Below are 21565 nucleotides of genomic sequence, written 5' to 3' on the forward strand. Positions count from 1 at the left end.
TATTTCACTCAAAAACTGATGGATTCAGTGGTATAGGTTTCTGGTCTCTGGTTTTTTTTTTTTTTTTTTTTGGTCAAATCAATCTAGAGATGGATGAAGGATTTCGACAAATATCATATTACTGACTGTCATAATTGGCACTGTGGTGCTCATTCAATTTTCAGTGATTACCACAAAAAATTATTTGACCCGTCCTTCCTTTTCTTTTAAAAAAGCAAAAATCGAGGTTACAGTGAGGCACGTACAATGGAAGTGAATGGGGCCAATTTTTTGGAGGGTTTAAAGGCAGAAATGTGAAGCCTATTATTTTATTACAGCACTTTTATTAATTCTTCTGTTATAACTTGTGAATTATTTGAGCTGTCAGGTTGTTTAAATCCTTGTTTTAGGGTTTACAGTGTTACGTCGTCATGGCAACCAAGTTTTAAAATTGGATAAAACTTTACACAGAAAAGGTTAGTAAATGATTTTATCACACTAAAATTCTATCACACATATTGTTTATTTATTTTTATTTTTTTGTGGATATACTTTTAATACAGTGAGTATTTTAATGTTACAGATTGGCCCCATTCTTTTTCATTGTAAGTGCCTCACTGTAACTCAGATTTTTGCTTTTGTTTTTTTTGTTTTTTGTTAAGAAAAGGGGCACAACTCGAAAAAAAAAAAATTTGTGCAATCAACATTATGCCACAAATGCTGTCGACTGAGCTTAACTTGCATAGCTGTTCTGAGTGGTTGTTAACACAATTCTGGTGGTTGCTAGGGTGTTATGTATTAAGAGCTCACCCCAACAGCTGTGTGATATTCTGGTCCCTAGATATGACTTCAATCTAAGTCTATGGGAGTTATGTGCAAAGGTTTAATACTTAATAATTATGCTTGTGCACAGTAAGAGGTGGAGAGAATTTAAGGGAAAAGTTTAAAAATCACAAGATTATTCTTTGCAAAAATTAGGTTACTAAAGAAAAGTATAGGATGTCTTGTGGGGTAATTTTTAAAACATGAATAAAACATGCATGTCTTAGAGCAGATAGTGAGATAGACTTAGATTTATAAAACAATATACTATAAAGCATGGGGGGGGGGGGGGTTACTGTAAAATCAATAAAACATAGTAACATGTTTTTGTTTTTTTACAATTTTATCATTGCAGTCTGAAGAACGTTTCTACACAAAGGTGGTTTATCAACTTCTTTCCAACAACAATTAAAGGAATAGTTCACCCAAAAAATGAATTCTCTTGTCATTTACTCAACCTCATGCCATCCCAGATGTGTATGACTTTCTTCTTCAGAACACAAATAAAGATTTTTAGAAGAATATCTCAGCTCTGTAGATCCATACATAAAAATAAAAGTAATCTATACGACTCCAGTGGCTTAATCCATGTCTTCAGAAGCGATCTAATCGATTTTGGATGAGAACAGACCAAAATACAGTAGGGTACAATGGGGCTAAAGGCTCCACGAGGTAAAAGGCTCCATTGATTTTATTTTCTCCCAAAATACTAAATAGCAACAAAAACTACCACAGTACTTTCCTAAACACCTATTTAACACTATGCACTGCACCTGATCCATGAGATCTTTGTGTATAATATCTATAGGTTTATTTTGAGGCAATCTGATCAAATTTTTATTATTTTTTAAAATGTTGCAAATTTATGTAGCTAATGAAAATCCCTGAAATTAACACATTTCTTTTGTGACTAAATACTTAGCATTTTCAGTTTTGTTTAAGGTCATTAAATTAAACATTTTTCAATAACTGTCCAATAGTGAAAGCATAGCATTTGGGGTAAAAGACCCCCCTGTTGTAGGGGCTAAAGGGCCCTATTAAACACATGGGTTTTTTTGTTGTTTTTAAAGTGCCGGGAATAGATTTGTTATGAAAAATGTTCATAGTGGGCTCACATTGACTGATCCAATCATAATAGAGATTAGCTTGTTTATAGAATGCTTGAGATGTAATAAAATGCCAAATGTGTTTGAAATTAACAGGAAACAGTTGACTTTTTTTCTGTAGTTATTTTGAATACACATCATTTTAATTTGATCTTCAAAAATTATTTTTCTGTCTCAAAATTATTGGCATTAGTTGACAAATTATGCCTTATAACTATTGGCCTGGTATCTACACTATATCGCTTTAAACCCCCAGGGGCCTTTTACACCAACTGGGGTAAAAGGCTCCCTCACCACCTTTTTTATTTTTTAACTGGATTTTAATCTAAACAACCTTCTGTTATTATTGCTTTTCACACAAATTATGCTGCTCCATCAATTTTCAATTAATATATATATATATATATATAGATAGATAGATAGATAGATACATTTTGTGACCAGAAAAAAGCTAAATTTCCTTAAGGGGTGCCTTTAGCCCCATTTTACCCTATAACTCCTTTATTACTATAAATCTTGACATCAGCAGTCTTCTTGGTGATTATGATTTCAAGCTGGATTACACTTCCTATAGCACCATCTAGCACTCTGCACATAAGCCAAGCACTAGGAAGTGTAATTGAGCTTGAAATCATGATCGTGACTACAGACTACAATGGCAAGATGTACAGTGAAAAAGGAGTAACATTTTGGTCTGTTCTCACCCAAAACTGATTAGATTGCTTCAGAAGACATGGAGTTGTATGCATTAAACCACTGGAGTCTATAAAAATACTATAAATTCTCAGTACGTGGCGATATGCATGAAGAATGCAAATAGCCAAAAACAAAAGAATTCGAATTTGAAAGTGAAAGTGGAGATTTACTGTAGAAAAGGACTTAAATATTGATCTGTTTCTCACCCACTCTTATCATATAGCTTCTGAGCATATAGATTATACCACTTTAGAAATCCAGTGATTAACCAAATCCAGTGAAATTAACCACTGGACAAATAAATGTCATTTATTTATTATTTGCTTTTATGCTGCCTTTATGTGCTTTTTGGAGCTTCAAAGTTCTGGTCACCATTTGCTTGCATTGTATGGACCAACAGAGCTGAGATATTCTTAAAAAAATCTTCATTTGTGTTCTGCAGAAGAAACAGAGTCACACATCTGGGATGGCGTGAGGGTGAGTAAATAATGAGAGAATTGTAATTTTTGGGTGAAATATCCCTTTAACAATAAAACTAAAACCCACTTAACAAATCTTTGTTTATTAACAGCTATCTTGTATCTTCTCCTCTGTGTAATATCTACACTAGTTTGCCTTGGTTTTTAAAGCATCAAAAAATTTAAACAAAGCATTAGAGGAACCTTCAAAATGTTGTGTTCACAGACAAGGTGGCGCAAAAAAAAAAAAAAAAAGGAAAATAAAATAGCATGTGGCACAGAAAACTGAAAAAATTAGCTTTTGGAAACAATAACATCACAAAGTATCAAACATGATTATGGAGCCGAGGCACAAAGTTTTTAAATGATGATCTCTCAGTTGGTTTTGGCAGCTGTTTGAGGAGAGACAAATCCTTCACAGATTTAGACAATGAAGACCAAAGGAATGTGCGCACACATTCAAAATACACATAAAATGTCTTGACAAAAAAAAAAAAAAAAAACACTACTAGACTTGAGGATAATTCTCTTCAGGGTTATAGGAAAACACAAACTCTGCACCAAAAAAATAAGCATTTGGATGTTCATGTCCACTGGTTTTATGCATTGTCACCTGTTGTGCTGGAGTGTTAGTGTTAACTAAATGTGTGTGACTAGACTCTGCATGGGTAAAAGGAATAGTTCACCCAAAATGAAAATTCTGTCTTTTTTCCATGCAACAAAATTCATATAGTGGTCATGGGCTGCATGTAAATGCTCCAAATATGACAACGACAAAAAAGCACTATAAAAGTATTCCATTTGACTTGTGTGCTAAATTTCAAGTCTTCTCAAGCCATATGGAAGCTTTTATGGAGTTACAGACAGAAATTTAAGCCGCAGTTCTTTAATCTCATTCATGCTTCATTCAAACCTGGCATGACGCATCTTCACGCACCAAGTTTTAAGCAAATAATGACAAAAAAGTATCATATGGCCTTAGGAGACTTGGAATACAGTGCACATGTCATATGGACTAGTTGTACAGCTCTATAAAGTCTGTCACCATTAATTTCCATTGTTTGGAAAAGAGCAGAGAGAACATTCTTCAAAATGTCTCATTTTGTGTTCCACGGAAGAAAGAAAGTCCTTCGCATATGGAATGACATGAGGATGAGTAAATGATGATAGAATTGAATTTGCAACTACTGTAATTCCTTTAAGGTAAATTTTTCTGCTAGGTGGAACACATCACACCTGATCACTTGTTGTACTGTGGTGCAAAAACCTCTTACATTTCAAGACAATCTCCTCAAGCTAACAGCATGAAAATGCAATAAGATACTGTAGATGATTTAACAAACTTCCAAATTGTTTGACATGGCAAAACACACAAGCAGGCTGCCCGAGTGTATTTTTATGTCCGTCTGCACTGTTTTCCAATTGTTTTTCTAGTTCTCCAGATGGACGTTTTTGAGCATTGTGTCATGTCTCGCTGTTTTTTTCAGGGTCAGACACAGGAGCGCCACATTTTTAGAAGCCTTGTCAAGTTAAAAGAACTTCAGCTTTTAAAAACACATCTCTGGACACCTACATTCTGTTCTATTTGTTAGACTGTGTCTAGCCTTTTTTTAATTTTTTTTTTATGAAAAACGCATTCGGTCTGAAAGGCCCCTTAACTGCCATACATACCTAGTTATGAAATCGCTAGGTCCTGATATGTATTTAAAAGTTACTAGAGGCAAACAAAATAACAACAAACACAGAGAAACAAGCACAGAAAAAATAAAATAAAATAAAATAATTTTCATACAGGGACCCGTCAGCCCCATCCGACTAGATGGTTAATATATGTTTATGACATGAAATATTCCAAACATTAATTTATGTATTAGACATTTCCTGGTACCAAGCACTTTCTTTGTGTACTGTCAGAAGTATGTAAAAGATTATGCAAAACTTGGTATAAAATTGCATCTGGTACAGTCAAATACATATATTATGTTTCTTCTTATTATCAAGCTATTAATTTTGCCATTTTCCATCATCACAGGATGTGTAGGTTGTCTACGAAGAGCCCTATCCTTCCCAAAACATATACAAGTCCATCATTCTAACATCTCCTCCAAAACGTAAATAAAATAACTGAAAGGAAAGCATTTGTAGTAATAAATAAACAAACTCTTAGCTACCACCCAGGCATACTCATATATCTTCGATAAGTCTATATTTTTTTGCTTGATCCAAATTTCAGGATGAAAACTAGGAGTATCCTTTATCACTCAGTCACTATGTGTGTGTGGCCAACTTCTGGGTCATGATCAGACCCAAACGGGCAACTAAAGAGACAGATCTCTGTTCAAGCTAGTGCTGAAATAGCATGTAGGTTTGATTTAACCCACTGCCAACAAATACTTCCAATCTTAAATGCCACTCTACCTATAAAGAGCCAAGGGGTATTGCAACACTCAATTGTTTTGAAAATAAACTGAACAAATAAAGGGATACCGCAAACAGAAAGTAAAAAGGGCCTGAAATGAAGAGAAGTGAACTTCTCTGTTAATCTACAATGTGCGAATGTCACTTCTCTTTGTGGAAAGGCCAAATGAAAGAAAATACCAAAAAGGGAAGGAAATAAAAAGTGTAGGGTTGGAAAAAAGTAAAAGGAAAGAAAAGGGGCAGGGGTCATTCTTTGTACAAACTGCAACCTTCTCCCTAATCCACCTGGGTCGATGCCTGAGGCACTTCATCAGAATTCTGTTCAAATGGAGCTTGCAGGGGGAGTAGTCAGTCTTTTCCCAATGTAGACCCTGTATTAGAGATAGAGGGAGAGAAATAGGAAGTCATACGTTGAATATTGGGGGGGTGTAATATGCACATTGTTAGGGGTGTGTGAATGTTCAAACAGGTGGCAGTCAACTAGTGGTTTAGGCAGCTGAGTGTTAGTCTCAGCCACAGAACAATGCATATTGCACACTAAAATGGCAAGAGCTTTCCAAAAGCCTCCGGCCAACCAGATTGGCTGGCTGGAGAGTCAGGGTGAAGAGGTTTTTAGCAGTCTGCCGAGAAGTAGTGTTCATGAGGAAGCGCATGCGAGGATGAACTAGTTGTGTGAAGCCTCCACACACGCTAGGTCTCCGCGGTAATGTGCTCAACAAGCCACGTAATAAGGTGTGCGGATTGACGGTCTCAGATGTGGAGGCAACTGAGATTCGTCCTCCGCCACTCGGACTGAGGCGAGTCACTACGCCACCACGAGGACCTAGAGTGCATTGGGAATTGGGCATTCCAAATTGGGGAGAAAAGGGGAGAAAATCCACAAAAAAAAAAAAAAAAAAAAAAAAGCTTGAGAGTGGCACTTACAGTTGAAGTGAATGGGGCCAGTTTTTTGAGGGTTTAAAGGGATAGTTCAATGTGAAAATTCTCTCATAATTTACTCACCCTTATGACATCCCAAATGTGTATGACTTTCTTTATTCAGCAGAACACAAACAAAGATTTTTACTCTGTTGGTCCTCACAATGCAAGTGAATGCTGTGGTGTCCTTACATTGATTCACAGTTAGACTGCACTCAAGCTTTTCTGATTGTAGTTAAACATGTGAGAAGAGAAGAGAAGAGAAGAGAAGAGAAGAGAAGAGAAGAGAAGTGTATAAATTCTTAAAGGATGATCCATCTGCATTCCTTGTCTACTTAAGACACGACAAATTGTAACCACAATCTGAAGGTCCAAAAGGGAAATAAACACATTTTAAGTAATCTTTAAGACTCCAGTGGTTAAATCCATTTCTTCTGAAGTGATATGAAGTGAGAAACAGATCAATATTTGAGTTGTTTTTTTACTGAAAATCTAAACTTTCACTTTGACTTCCACATTCAGCCACCTACTGGTTGGGGCTGGTCAAATGTGGAGATTTACAGTAAAGAAGGACTTAAATATTGATCGGTGTCACACTATAATATCGGTTCAGAAGATATGAATTTTACCAATGGAGTCTTATGGGTTACTTTTATGCTGTCTTTATGTGCTATTTGGAACTTTTGAGTTCTGGTCACCATTCACTTGCATTGAATGGACCAACAGAGAAAAATCTTCATTTGTGTTCTGCAGAAGAAAGAAAGTCATACACATGTGGGATGGCATAAGGGTGAGTAAATGAAGAGAGAATTTTCATTTTTGGGTGAACAATCCCTTTTAAAGGTAGAAATGCGAAGCTTATTATTTTATAAATGCACTTAAATTTATTCTTCCTTTAAAACTTGTGTACTATTTGAGCTTTATACCACAGGTCTGTTGAATGCTTGATTCTGATTGGTTGACAGATGTTCTAAGGTGTGCAATTATTTTTCAAGTAAACGCACAGCTATGAAGTAGTTCCAGATCTTGACCGCATAACGGTTCCATATCACTTCACCAAATTATTTAAGTTATTTCAAAATAACCAATTAAAACAAAGACATTGGTTAAGTACATTGGATAAGAATGACAAACAATATCTAGAACTTTTATGCTTCAATGCATTTCACCCTAATCAGCCTCACATAACTATAGTGGAAAGCACCGCGCTACCCCTCCCCCTCTCTTTCGCTCTCACACAAACTCTCTCGGGAGTAAAGTCAGCGCACCCCCGCGATTCACTGGGATTGTAAACAGTTGTTTAGCAATCGAAAAGATATTTACAAGAATGGCGACACTCGGTGCTGCTGAGAAGTAAACCTAAACTTACATTTTGGCAATTTGAACCTCGAGTGTGCATTATTTTTCAATAATTCAACAGGCCATCGACAATTATTCCTTACGTAAAGTTGTTTAAATAGTTGTTTTAGGGTTTTATGGTTTATGGTGTTACATTGTCATGGCAACGAAGTTGTACATTTGTAAATAACTTTACACAGAAAGGTAAGTAAGTGGTTTATCACACTAAAATCATGTTAACACCCATATTGTTTTCATCTTCTGGTAATACGTTAGAAACGGTGAGTATTTTAATGTTTACGGATTGACCCCATTTACTTCCATTGTAAGTGCCTCACTGTAATCTCGATTTTTGCTTGTTTTAAAGAAAAGGAGTGACAAGTCGAAATACATTTTTGTGGTAATATCACATGATCCTGTGTGACATGTCCGTACGATTAATTTCTGCCCTTCGCAGTGCAGAAATGAAAGGAATGCTCCCTTTCGATTGGAATTCAACCTATAAATTTCCTTTATATGCAGAGTTATATCCGTGAAATAATCCATACATATTGGAGGGACCATTTTCCACTATTTCTTTGGTGTTATCTCTACAACTGTTTGCCAACTATATGAATGAGTTACTACTTTGTTGCAAGTCGATGTGATATTAAGATATCATCAATTTCAGATTTACTCATTCCTAAAAAAAGGTTGTGGTTGGCCATTTCATGTGTTGTTCAGAGGGTCTCTTCCTGTCTAAGTGAGCAGTTCCAAGCCAGAATAAACTGCAAAATGAACCAGACTTTATGCCCATAGTGAAAAAGTCTGGCTTTGGGAGACTTTCTGAATATGGCTTACTTCTCTAAGATAACCCTCTGCTGGACAAAACAGAGATCCAGATGCTGTGTTTAAAAATCAACAGAGACTTTGTTTAGCAAAGTTACACCTGCTAAACTTTGCAGGATGGTAGGTCTATAAGAGCAAGACTGAGCATCTTTCTGAAGACGAAAATGTGGAAATGAAAGAACTAGGCATGTGTGATTGTGCTTGTTTTAGGTCAATGTACCCAAGGCCTAGAATCAGGATGTGGGACAGGAGCAGTGATGGGATGAACACTTTGAGGAACTCAGCAGAGAAGATGCCTCCTTTCTTCATTGCTCCTGTCTTCCTCATGCTCAGAATCACTGAACGCCGTGGGTGCCGGAAGTGGAACTCCCTGCAAGACAGAAAAATCCATACCATTATCATCATTGTCATTTACTTAAACATGGCTTGTGTGAATATCTGTGTGCTTGTCCTCTTTAGTACTTACTTGGGTGGAATATTCTCTGGTCTACTTGACCAGTCTGCCACCCAGTCTGAATCCTTCATTAAAATGTCATCATCTCTCATCTTCTCCATGACTTCCTCCTAAGTGGACATGAAAACACACACCCACACTCACATATGCAAACAAACCAGGTCTTTAATCTACGCCAGAATATGCCATAAATTATTTCTACATGATCCCCACACAATTCTAAAGGGAGTACCTGACTGTCTCTCCTCATGTCCACGTCAAAAATTATCTGTCCATCATCCTGAGGACTGTGGGGTCGAGGAGGGCTGTGGGAAAGAGTTAAACAACAAATACACTGATATAGTGTGATGACAAGTTACTACACCTTACTGTGGGAAGACTGTTGAGAAAATGTAGCATGTTAGAAATTTTTTTTTTTTTTTTTTTGCCTATTTAAGCACTCACACACAGCATAATTTCTCTGCAAGTCAAATTACTTCATAATCGAATTTGCTCTTTTTATAACATATGAAAGATTAGGACAAACAAAAGCCCCCAAAAACGTATTTGAACACTTAAGACAAAATGAAAAAATTGTGTTATGAAACAAAATATCAAATCAAGTGGCATCTGCAAACAAATTATGTAGAGTTAACTTAAAGGTTTAGTTCACCCAACAATGAAAATTCTCTCATCATTTGCTCACCTTCATGCCATCACAGATGTATATGACTTTCTTTCATCTGCTGAACACAAACGAAGATTTTTTAGAAGAATATTTAAGTTCTGTAGGTCCACACAATGAAAGTGAATGGGTGTCTAAAACTTAGAAGCTCCAAAATCCACATGGGCAACATAGAAATACTCCAACATAAAACAACTGGTTAAATCCATACCTTCTGAAGCGATATGATAGGTGTGGGTGAGAAACCGATCAATATTTATGCCCTTTTTCCTTCGCTTTCACTTTCTCTTTCTTCTGTTTTTGGTGATTCACATTCTTTGTGCACATCGCCCCCTACTGGGCAGGGAGGAGAATTCATGATAAAAAATAACTTAAATATGAATCTGTTTCTCACCCACACCTATCATATCATGTCTGAACACATGGATTTAAGCACTGGAGTCATATGGATTACTTTTATACACCCTTTATGTGGATTTTGGAGCATCAAAATTTTGGCACCCATTCACTTGCATTGCATGGACCTACAAAGCTGAAATATTCTTCTAAAAATATTAATTTGTGTTCTGTTGAAGAAAGAAAGCCATACACATCTGGGATGCCAGCAGGGTGAGTAAATTATCCATCTAGTTTCAAAGTGATTCCTGGTAGATTTTTGAAGTCAGTTCCCCTCAAGTTCACACAGGTGTCTAAGCTGAGTAACCACAGGTGTAGTTCAGAACATTAACTACTGACATGTTTCACATCCATTTGAAAGCCAGAATGTCCTAATTTTTAACAGTATATTTATTGTTTTATCATTTAAAAACAAACAATCATATTTATTGTGAAATGTTTTGCTTGAAAAGTGTGCTTATGCTATGTTTCATTAAAATAAATACCACTTGGATGAATATTTTGCTATCTACTGCAACTATACATACACAGAAGAACCAAAGTCATACTAGTTTGGAAGAACATGAAGGTGATTAAATAATGACAGAATTTTCATTTGGGGTGAGGTAAACCTTTAAAGAACTGGTGACATATAAATAAGGTGGTGGTCTACCTGTCACAAGAGGAGTTACTGCGGCTGGACTCGTGCTGGGCATCTAGGAGGATTTTCTCCATGTCCCCATTGTGGATGGAGGATGATGAGGGAACGTGCTCTAGCCCTCCCACCATCCCATCATCCTCCTCTTCAACCTGAGCTAGAGGAGGCAGTACGGAGACGTTGGATGAAGCGAGGGATGCAGAGTTTCTGTTCATCTCCAGTTCCACCCATGATCCTAAACGGATATCAACAATGATACACAGGCAGTAAAATAAAGTATACTGCTTTAAGCTATGAAAAAATGAAGTCTAGGGACTGACTTGGTGAATCTCATAAAAGGAAATGGGCCGATAAGTGCAGTTTTCTTTTCTTTATTACTGTATTTCCTACTGTAACAAGACGTTGGGTGGGACACATTTAAGGGCTCATGATTTGCTACTTACGACTGGTAATCAGAAGCAGGTGGTATTTATAATTTAGGGGAAGAAAAGGCATTAAAAGGAGCATTTAAATATGAGGATGCTAAAAAAGACCATGTTAAACATCAACTCAAATCAAATCAAATCCCTTTATTGTCACTCAACCATATACACAAGTGCAACAGTGGGTGAAAGTCTTGGGTGTCGTTCCAAGCAACATAGCAGTATGACAATTACAATAAACATCTGATTTACACATAACACAGTTTACATGTAATCAGTGGAAATAAATATGAAGTGTTGTGTTGACATTCAGCTGTCGGTTGATAATCAGTTGCCGGTGTGTTATTAAGAGAAGTATAAAATGTGAGTCCAGTCTGAGGCTAATAAAGTGCGGTGCTGATATACAGTATGTATTGTGATCAATCAAGAGTTCAAAAGTCTGATTGCTTGGGGAAAGAAGCTGTCATGAAGTCTGCTGGTGCGGGTCCTGATGCTGCGATACCGCCTGCCTGATGGTAGCAGTGAGAGCAGCCCATGGCTTGGGTGGCTGGAGTCTCTGATGATCCTCCGAGCTTTTTTCACACACCGCCTGGTATAGATGTCCTGGAGGGAGGGAAGCTCACCTCCGATGATGTGTCTGGCAGTTCGCACCACCCTTTGCAGGCTTTGCTGTTGAGGGCGGTGCTGTTGCCGTACCAGGCAGTAATGCAGCCAGTCAGGATGCTCTCTGCAGTGCTAGTATAGAACCGTGTGAGGATGTGGTGGTTCATTCCAAACTTCTTCAGCCGTCTCAGGAAGAGGTGCTGGTGAGCCTTCTTCACAACAGCCTCAGTGTGGAACAATGGCTTCAGTGTGGACAACGGCCTCAGTGTGGAGCAACGGCCTCAGTGCAGATGTAATATGACATTAAAATGTGTTATCAATGACTTCATGCCTCATTCTATTAGGATAATACACACAAGATCATTAAAAGAAGCTGTATTATTTACTCAGTATAGTAATATACTGTATATGCAGTAGATAATGTGTATTTTGTCTTGTTTTCTGAATTGATGGGCTAGCATGCTACATGCGGCCGTTATATGTGCCGAGTACACTGTTATTGTACTTTATAATGACACTGATACTACTGCAAAGATGGGTGTATAAAAGAGTGTTAATGGGTAGAATACAGACAAAAGAATGATGACAGGCATATCTTACTTTGGGAAGATGTGTGAATGGCTTTCGGCTGCAGATGGAACATGAGTGAGGCAGCATATAAAACAAAACAGTGAATGGGCACTAAAAGGTTATTTGAGTAGATCAGATTTATTTAGTTGACTAATAAAAAAAAGAAAGAAAAAAGCATGACATGTTCTTAATGTTCTCCTCGTGTTCACGTGGGTTTCCTCCAGGTGCTCCAGTTTCCCCCACAGTCCAAAGACATGAAGGTTAAGTTAACTGGAGACTGCAAATTACCCGTAGGTGTGAGTGTGAATGTGTTTGTCTGTGTGTATTGCTCTGTGATGTACTGGACATCTGTCCAGGGTGTTTCCCTGCCTTCAGTCCGAGACAGCTAGGATAGGCTTCAGCACTACCCACAACCCTGCACAGGACAAACGGCTATGGAAGATGGATGGATGGATGACATGTTCTTAGAAAATATTTATACGCAAATGACTGTTCAGATTTAGGTATGTTTGCACCAGTTCACTAATAACTCTGCACACCGGTGATGTGTCAAAATCTGACTCCCCGGCAGATTATTACTCCCCGCTACCTGAATGGCCCTTATCCCTAAAGCCCACCCCTAACCCTAACCTCATTGGTCCCTCCACATAAAGCCCTACACCTACGCCTAAACATAAGGATACTAGGGAGTCGAAACTCTGCACTACACCGGTGAGTTCATGTTTGACTGATCTTAACTGACTAAATGGGAATTAGCTGTCGGCCTCAAAGTAGATGGTGCTCCATGTCATATCTACCAATGACATGGACCAATGGCAGTAAGAAGGTGTTAGCAGCTAGTGAGAAGTTTTCCTTAAAGTGCGCCCTGGCGAGCTGTTTCGAACCACTGAAACAAACTCAAAAACACCTTCTTTTTGGCCAGATTTTTTTCTAAATGATGTCACACCTGTTCATTCTTCAATTTCTTAGGAAGTGTGCTGGGGTCTTATTCTCATTCTAGCGAGAATTTAATTGGACAAAAATTTAGATACACTCCTGAGTCATCAATATTTATGGTATGTTTTCCAGGAAGAGAAAGACTGTAAGTATTAAATGTTGTTTATATCTGCTTAAAGTTAATTTTGTCAAATTTTAGGAGTTTACTAGCACATAGATGACCTCAAAGCTTAAAGGCATGGACTAAAAGACACAAAAGCCCAATTTTTCTTTATGGGGTCTTTAAATAATAATAATAAAAAACAGTTTACAGTATTAAAATAAATACACTAAAGTACTGTATTACAGTAAAGATAATCTAATTAGAATCAACTTTAAGAATAATGGGAATTGCAAATTAAGTCAAACATCTAGACACCTAACGGCAATAAGGCCAGAAACTTCGCTTGGCCAACACCTTGCCTATGTGCAGTCCGGTTGAACATACTTAGCGTGCGTCTTTACATTACTGTGGAGATAACAAACCTCAATAGTATTCAAGTTGGCAATGGAATTACCTTCATAGGTTTGTGAAATAAACCGGTGTTATTCAGGAAAGTTTTAATGAATATATCGTCTCTTCAAACTGTCGCTCTGCCATTACAATTGTTGACTTGTAAGAGAAACTCATCATAGAAGCGACAGTTCATACTAATGTCTGCTATAGCGCCCCTTGTGGCAACACTGAGAATGCAGCGCATATTAGCGTTGTTTTGTGAATTACGGTGTGACAAGTTTCGGAACGCAACAACATGAAAATCGAGCTTGTGTAGCTATATGTGTCTGCGTTTGCGTACTTGCGTAGAGTATGTTTCAGCTTTCAGAATTTTCTGGGAAAGTGGCTTAATTGTCCCGACAACTGTCATTATAACAATGTTACAATGCAAAGAATGGTCCTAAAATAGTCTGCATTTACTTTATGCAAAATTTTATTAACAATACTTTGTTGTTTTCTTTTGATTTTGGGGTTGCATGCTTACATAAGATTCGTCCAACTAGATTGTGTAGTTATTGTGAAAATATGTAGAAAATTGCCAGGGAGCAATATTGTATCCAAAAGGTACTAAGGCAGATTGAGACAGACTGAGGCAGACAGAGGGATCTCCCTGTACGTCTGTGGTGGTCTGGCTGAACTTCTATTTACAGTGTGATGAAAGGGCAGTAAATGCCTCCCTCTTCAGCTCATTACAACCCCAATGATATATGACTCACACCTGACTTCACTGCTCTATGCTCTACATGATTGCAAGCAGGGACACACATCACAGAAGTGGACAGTTTCACAAACTCAAACACAAACACACAGATTCTTTATCTTCAAGTTAGAGATGAAGGGAGCTAAGTTTTCCATGTTCCCCTTTCACCCACATCTGCTTTGCTGTCTCATCAGAAACGCCCGTGTTATAGCACAGTGAATCCTCTGTTTACAACCGTCTATGCCTTGGCTTAACATGCTGGCTCTGTTTGCTTGCTCACACTGCTAACCAATCAGGATGAGCTAAGTATAAACTGAATGTCTCTCTGGCCAAAGCCCCACTTCCATTTCCAGGAAAACAAAGAAGACCCACAGTCACAACACATGACTTCCTTAGGTTGAGTATGCATGGATCATATGACCTGGGTCCTGTTTTGACTTGGCGGTGATGATGTTCATCAATTACATCTTTCCATGAACATGGTCATGCACATACATTTTCATTTAATTCTGATATTCCATTTAGTTCTGTTTCAAAACTCAGTGATCTGCCTTGCTGTTTACTGCCAACATAGGCAGCTGCCTACTAAAGGCTGATACTCAAATACACTCTACACAAGTACATGAACCAAGTTTATGTGATAGTGGGCCTCATTCATGAAAATGTCCTAAATATATGAAAGAATTGGGAGTAATTTCCGTGTGAAATTGAGATTCCCGAAAACTTTCCACCGGATTCACGAACGCTTCGTATTCCCCAGATTTGTTAGTACAACTTGTGTAATGTTAGTGAATTCCAAACATTCATAAATAAAGTGTCTGCACGTTCATTCACATATCATAATCCACGCCCATGAAAACAGCATATAAGGAAGGCTTCAGACTTGTTAGTAAATGAGAAAATTAAGCTTTTAACATACAGTAATGTGCAAAAGTCTTAGGCGCATTATATTTTTCACAAAAACATGTGTCTTAAAACAGTTATTTTATATATTCTGCTTTTAGTTTATCAGTAGGAAATATCAATTTTAGATTTCAACATTGCCTTTGCAAATAGAACTGAACTGAAGAAGAACAAGAAGTCCTACAACAGGTGTTATGGCCCCCACAGAGCCCAGATCTCAACATCATTGAGTCAGTCTGGGAATTCATGAAGAGACAGAAACAACTGAGACAGCCTAAATAGATAGAAGAACTGTGGCAAGTTCTCCAAGAAGCTTGGAACATCCTATCTGCCAAAAACCAAGAAAAACGTCATGGTTACTTGTGTAACCTCCGTTCCCTGATGAAGGGAACGAGACGTTGTGTCGATGTAGTGACACTAGGGGTCACTCTTGGGAGCCCGAGACACTTCTGGTCTTTGATAAATGGCCAATGAAAACTGGCGAGTGGTATTTGCATGCCACTCCCCCAGACATACGGGTATAAAAGGAGCTGGTATGCAACCACTCATTCAGGTTTTATGCTGAGGAGCCGATCTAAGGTCCGGCCATTTCAGTGGGTAGTTCAGCATTGTGGCAGGAGGGACACAACGTCTCATTCCCTCTATCAGGGAACGGAGGTTACACAAGTAACCATGACGTTCCCTATCTGTCACTCACTCGACGTTGTGTCGATGTAGTGACACTAGGGGTCCCTATACAAAACGCCACAACTGGCTGAACTGTGTTACGTGAACTGGCGGTGTGTGGTGGGCAGACTGCTGTGTGCCTCATAGCCAGCGCACCAAGTTGGCACGTAACCTCCCCCAACATAGTTATGAGTGTCGAACGGCCCTTTTTGGGGACAAGTCAACTACCCAAAGATAGAGACAGGCTTAACCCAGTCGTGGCCTCTTTTCCCCTTCTCTTTTAGCACTCCCTAAAAAAGAAGGGGGATTATCCGACTGGGCCGCCAGGTCTAGTCGGGGGGTGTCCCTCCCAAGAGGAAGACACCGCGCCCAAAGAGAGGGGGGGATATTTAAGTGGAAGTATACGTCACATGGTCTTTCCAACCATGTGGAGAGCCTTCAAGGTAGATCCTGCCCAATGGGGGAGGAGTTACTACAAACATGGAGACTGGGGCAGAGGGGTTCTGCCCAAGGAAGAAGCAGTTTGCCAGCAGGGAAATGAACTAGCGGAAGATATATATCGAATGGGGTTAGCCTTACAGGGAACCGGCACATGCGGAGCACCTACCCCAGAACAGGGCTCTTAGTTAGCGCGTGTACTGGGCCGGCAGTAAGTCTCTCCGAAAACTCGACTGCCACAGGGCTCGGAGGAAGTCAACCAGGGAACAAAGTTTGTGAACACTACTGGGAATTAATGGCGCACGTCTTCAGCTCCAAGGGAGGTGGAAGGTGCTATGTGCAAGCGATACACCCGGCCAGTTATCACGGGCTTATCCGCTTGTGTTGCGTGCCACTACCTGGGACGAAACCGGTTCCACCCGGAGGTTGTAGAACCTTGCACAGGTGTTGGGTGTTGCCCAGCCCGCTACTCTGCAAATGTCTGTTAGAGAGGCACCCCTGGCCAGGGCCCAGGGAGCCGCTACACCCCTGGTAGAATGGGCTAGTAGCCCTACCGGGGGCGGCATGTCCTAGGCAACATATGCCATAGTTATTGTGTCAATGAGCTAGTGGGTGATCCTCTGCTTGGAGACAGCACTTCCTTTCCGCTGTGCACCAAAGCAGACAAAGAGCTGCTCAAAGATTCTAAAGCTCTGCGTGCGATCCAAATAGATGCGTAAAGCATGCACCGGACACAGCAACGACAGGGCTGGGTCTGCCTCCTCCTGGGGCAGCGCTTGCTGGTTTACCACCTGGTCCCTAAAGGGGTGGTGGGAACCTTGGGCACATAGCCCGGTCAGGGTCTCAGGATCACGTGAGTACCCTGGACCGAACTCCAGGCACGTTTTGCTGACAGAGAACGCTTGCAGGTCACCTACCCTCTTGATGGAAGTGAGTGCAGTCAGGAGGGCAGTCTTCAAGGAGAGTGCCTTAAGCTCGGCTGACTGCAAAGGCTCAAAGGGGGCTCTCTGTAGACCCTGAAGAACTACAGAGGTCTGATGAGGGAACGAAGCATGGTCTGGAGGGATTCAGCCTCCTGGTGCCTCTTAGGAACCTGATGATCAGGTCGTGCTTCCCTAAGGACTTACCGTCGACTGCGTCGTGGTGTGCTGCTATGGCGGCAACGTACACCTTCATGGTGGAAGGGGACAGCCTTCCTTCCAACCTCTCCTGCAGGAAGGAAAGCACTGATCCTCATCTCCGCGTCAGCCTGTGACTGGGCGATCGACCCCGAAGGGAGGAGCCCAGCTGAGGCTTCCAACTGGACGAGCCCGCTCTCCAATGCTGCGCTCGAGAGCTCATCACTTTCGCGGGCTCCAAATAAGAGGTCGAGCTCGCCTTGAGACGAGCCGGCGGACTCATCCGGAAGCCCGATCAGGGCAGACGAGCGTGCTGGGGAATGGGAGGTCCATGGGGGGATACCCGGCAGAGGCGGTCCCATTGGGGTCCCCAAATCGCCCCCAGTGCTAGACACGCTGGCCTCATACCCGTGGGTAAAAGGACCGAGGCGGGAGCCTCTGGGGTGGCTTGCTTTCTTATGAAGGCGAGCCGCGACCGCAATGTTGCCATGGACATATTCTCGCAATGAGAACATGACCATCCACGAACGCTGTCTCTGCGTGAGCAGTGCCCAGACACAAAAGACAGTGATCGTGACCATCAGAAGGCGAGAGATAACGAGCGCAACAAGGAATAGCACACAATCGGAAAAGCGTCTTTAAAAAGACGTTCCGTGTGTGCCGCTCTTTTAGAGAAATATACTCTTTTATTTCTGCCGAAGCGCCCAGGGGCATTCTCTGCTGTACACCAGTGCAGAGGGGGGAGAAGCCGCTGAAATGCGCCGTCAGATCCAGCAGAGGTGAATGAACAGTAGTATTCAGCTCAGTGAGCATGACCGTTCTGCTCCGAAGAGAAAATCTGAATAAGTTGTTGCATACCAGCTCCTTTTATACCCGTATGTCCGGGGGAGTGGCATGCAAATACCACTCGCCAATTTTCATTGGCCTTTTATCAAAGACCAGAGGTGTCTCGGGCTCCCAAGAGTGACCCCTAGTGTCACTACATCAACACAACGTCGAGAGAGTAACAGATAGGGAACTGTGTCCAGGTGTACATAGGAGAACCGGTGCTTTATTAAAGGCAAAGATTGTCACACCAAATATTGATTTAGCTCTTTTTTATGTTGACTGGGATTTGTATGACGTTAATTGATAAATGAAAACTGTTTATGGCATTATTTTTGAAGACATCCTCATTATGCAACATTTTTTACAAGTGCCTAAATCTTTTGCACAGTACTGTATATGCAAACAATTTTTTTTTTTTTTATGGAGTGCATTCGCATCGTAAAATATTGATTTAGCAAACACTCACATCTAAAAAGATAGTGAGGAACTTTCAGACATCTTTGCCATCAGAGGTTCTTTAGTGTATTAAACAGTTCAAGAGGTCAATAAAAATAGTTTGACATGAAGCTTTGGTGTAAAAAATTCAGTTTGTGCCGACAGGAGGATGTCCACCACCATTAACCTTCTCTGGTTCAGTTGAGCGCATCGCCAGCATCATCTGAGAAACTTTGAATAAATCCAAGTGATATACTTCCCTTGCAACAGGTAATTCTTCAACGAAATTGACAGAATTCGGTCTTTGACTGTAATGCTGTCAGATATTACAGATTTAAAAGCTATATGACAGTGTGCGGGCTTTTTCTTTTCCCCCCATTGTATTGTTTACGCACCTGTTCATTCATGGTTTAACTACTGACCAAACGTCAACTGAACGCGATTTACAGATGCATATATTAAATTATGAAATCTAAATAATTATTGAAATTATTTTGAGAAAATCAAATGCAAACACATGTCAAGAACTTCTGTTGGAAATAAGCAGAGTTGGGAAAAACCTATAGGCTACTTTGAAAAAATAAATGCAATCAGCAAAGAAACGTTTCTAAGTAAATTGTTTTTTTTTTTTTTTTTAAGGTTAATTTTAAACATTAAATTATTCATTATTGTGGAGATGGGGGCGTGACCGAGTGATGTCTGTGGAGACTTGCCCCCGCTTCCCGGTTTCGGCACCACTGTGAAAGATCTCTTGCTCGGTTGGTAAGGAGGAAGCGGGGGCAAGGTGAACAGTACACATAATTCTTTATTAACAACACTTTTTCAGCATACACACACACACAGCTTCAAGCTCGGCTCTCTCTCTCCCGGTGGTCTGGACTGCCCTTTTATTCCTCTCCAGCTCTCACTGCAACACAAAACAGCTGTTAGAGATAATATCCCATAGGTGTCAATCTTTATCGCTCTTCCTCTCTCGGCCTTGCTCTCCAGAGACGTTGCTCGGCCATGCCCCCATCTCCACATTTATATTCTTCTTTAATTTTACTTCTGTCAAAATGTAAAGACAGTTCGTCTGAAAGAACACAACACGTTCGGATGTCGTACGCAAGATTTACACATGGTCGGGAGCAGGTGTACATTTTGTTCATACCGACTAACGTTTTGAAAATATGAACACTTTCATGAATCCGAAAATTTACGTCAGACTGGCTTTACGAATGATTTACACAAAAATGAGTTTTGCTCATGTTTCATGAATGAGGCTCAATGGCAACATGTTTGCAAACCAAAGTTCTTGCTGTTTTACACACTTGGCTGCAGTTTCCCAGTGAAATATCCAGTAAGGGGTGCCAAAAACGAGTGAAATGATGTTGTAATCAGACGAGGTTTGTAAGGTGAACATTAGATAGAGGTTTTACTGAATAAAACGTACATCCCTAACCTAAAACGTTAACCTAAACCTAACCAATAGCGTACTAAATGATAAATGAGAGGTGAACAAAACAGATATCCTTACCCTTAACCAACACTGAATCCTAACCAGTGTTTTAAAAGCAAATTCAACATGAAAAGCATTTTTCTTTTCTGAAACAACCATGTAATTTCATGTCGCTTCTGTTACTTTGGTTTTACATTCCCTTTCGTCTTGAGCGTCTTTGGCTGGGCTCGAGCAACGGTCTTCCGAGATCAAAGTCCCACACTCTTAGGTGAGCTACCGTGCAAGCTAATCGCATTGGAATAAGTGTGTAAATGTAGGTGGGTCTGTAATACAAGCGTTAAAATGTTTTTCAAATAATGCATTAGAGTAAAAGTGTGTCAATATCATAACATAGCAGTGTGTGAGTAATAGTGTGAAAAATAAGTGTTTATAAAGTCATAATCAAACGTTGTTGTTGTGATTGTGTGAAAGTGAATAAAATGCATAGTTGTTGTAATGCTCCTAGTGTTAATTTCAACTGGAAATATAGAAAGCGGCACATAAAATTCAGTTTGCAAAAATGTAGTTAAAGTAACGTTCATTCTATGAGACTAGGTTGACATGAACACAGGTGATTCTAGCTTTGCAAGCTTGATTTCTGCATTGTTGCATTCCAAAATGTGTCAGAGCGGCAATTCATAACACAACGCAAGTACACGTTGCATTCTCAAAGTTCCCGCAATGGGGGGCATTAGTGTGAACTGTCCACTTCTATGGTGAGTTATCTTTTTCAAGTTAACTACTGTCATAGCAAAGCAACAGTTTGAAGAGAATATTGATTAGCAAGTAATGCAAGGTCAATATATTTAGAGCAACTTACCTGAATAATAAAGGTATTTTGTGAAGGTATACTTGAAGGTAACTCTATCGCCCCCTTGAGTACTGAGGTTCGTTACAGTCACAGTACAGACATCGCAAGGACACGTTATATGTTCAAATAGACTGCACTGCGTTGCCCATGCACTCTCATCTGTGTACATCTGAGCTGTTTTTGAATTGTTTTTTATTTAAACACACTAGACCAACATTTTTGACCGTTGCGTTGTCCCGTGTCCCGCTATTATTTCAGCGTCCCATACAAAAAACCTAAACTAGCTGCAAATATTTGCCAGAAGTTTGCAGCATTTCACTGGTAGTGGTGAACCTCCGGCAAACCTTTGGCAACAATGGACAATTTGCCGCAAGATTGCCGTTAAGTTCTTTGCATGTGAAAATTATCT

General features: G+C 39.9%; 1 protein-coding gene across 2 annotated transcripts in view; it reads right to left on the minus strand.

Moving 5' to 3' along the window:
- Positions 1 to 483: 483 nt before the first annotated feature.
- Positions 484 to 21565, minus strand: part of LOC127432785 (BCL2/adenovirus E1B 19 kDa protein-interacting protein 3-like) — a 31451-nt gene continuing 10369 nt past the window's right edge. For both annotated transcript variants that reach the window (XM_051684206.1, XM_051684204.1), the window contains exons 2-6: positions 10730 to 10949; positions 9250 to 9322; positions 9030 to 9127; positions 8784 to 8933; positions 484 to 5850 (exon numbers count right to left, since the gene is read on the minus strand). In XM_051684206.1, coding sequence (XP_051540166.1) covers positions 5802 to 5850; positions 8784 to 8933; positions 9030 to 9127; positions 9250 to 9322; positions 10730 to 10949 — 590 coding nt within the window. In that variant the 3' untranslated portion in view covers positions 484 to 5801. The remainder of the gene's footprint in view (positions 5851 to 8783; positions 8934 to 9029; positions 9128 to 9249; positions 9323 to 10729; positions 10950 to 21565) is intronic.

The sequence above is a fragment of the Myxocyprinus asiaticus genome, chromosome 42 (assembly GCF_019703515.2).
Source record: "Myxocyprinus asiaticus isolate MX2 ecotype Aquarium Trade chromosome 42, UBuf_Myxa_2, whole genome shotgun sequence".
NCBI lineage: Eukaryota > Metazoa > Chordata > Actinopteri > Cypriniformes > Catostomidae > Myxocyprinus > Myxocyprinus asiaticus.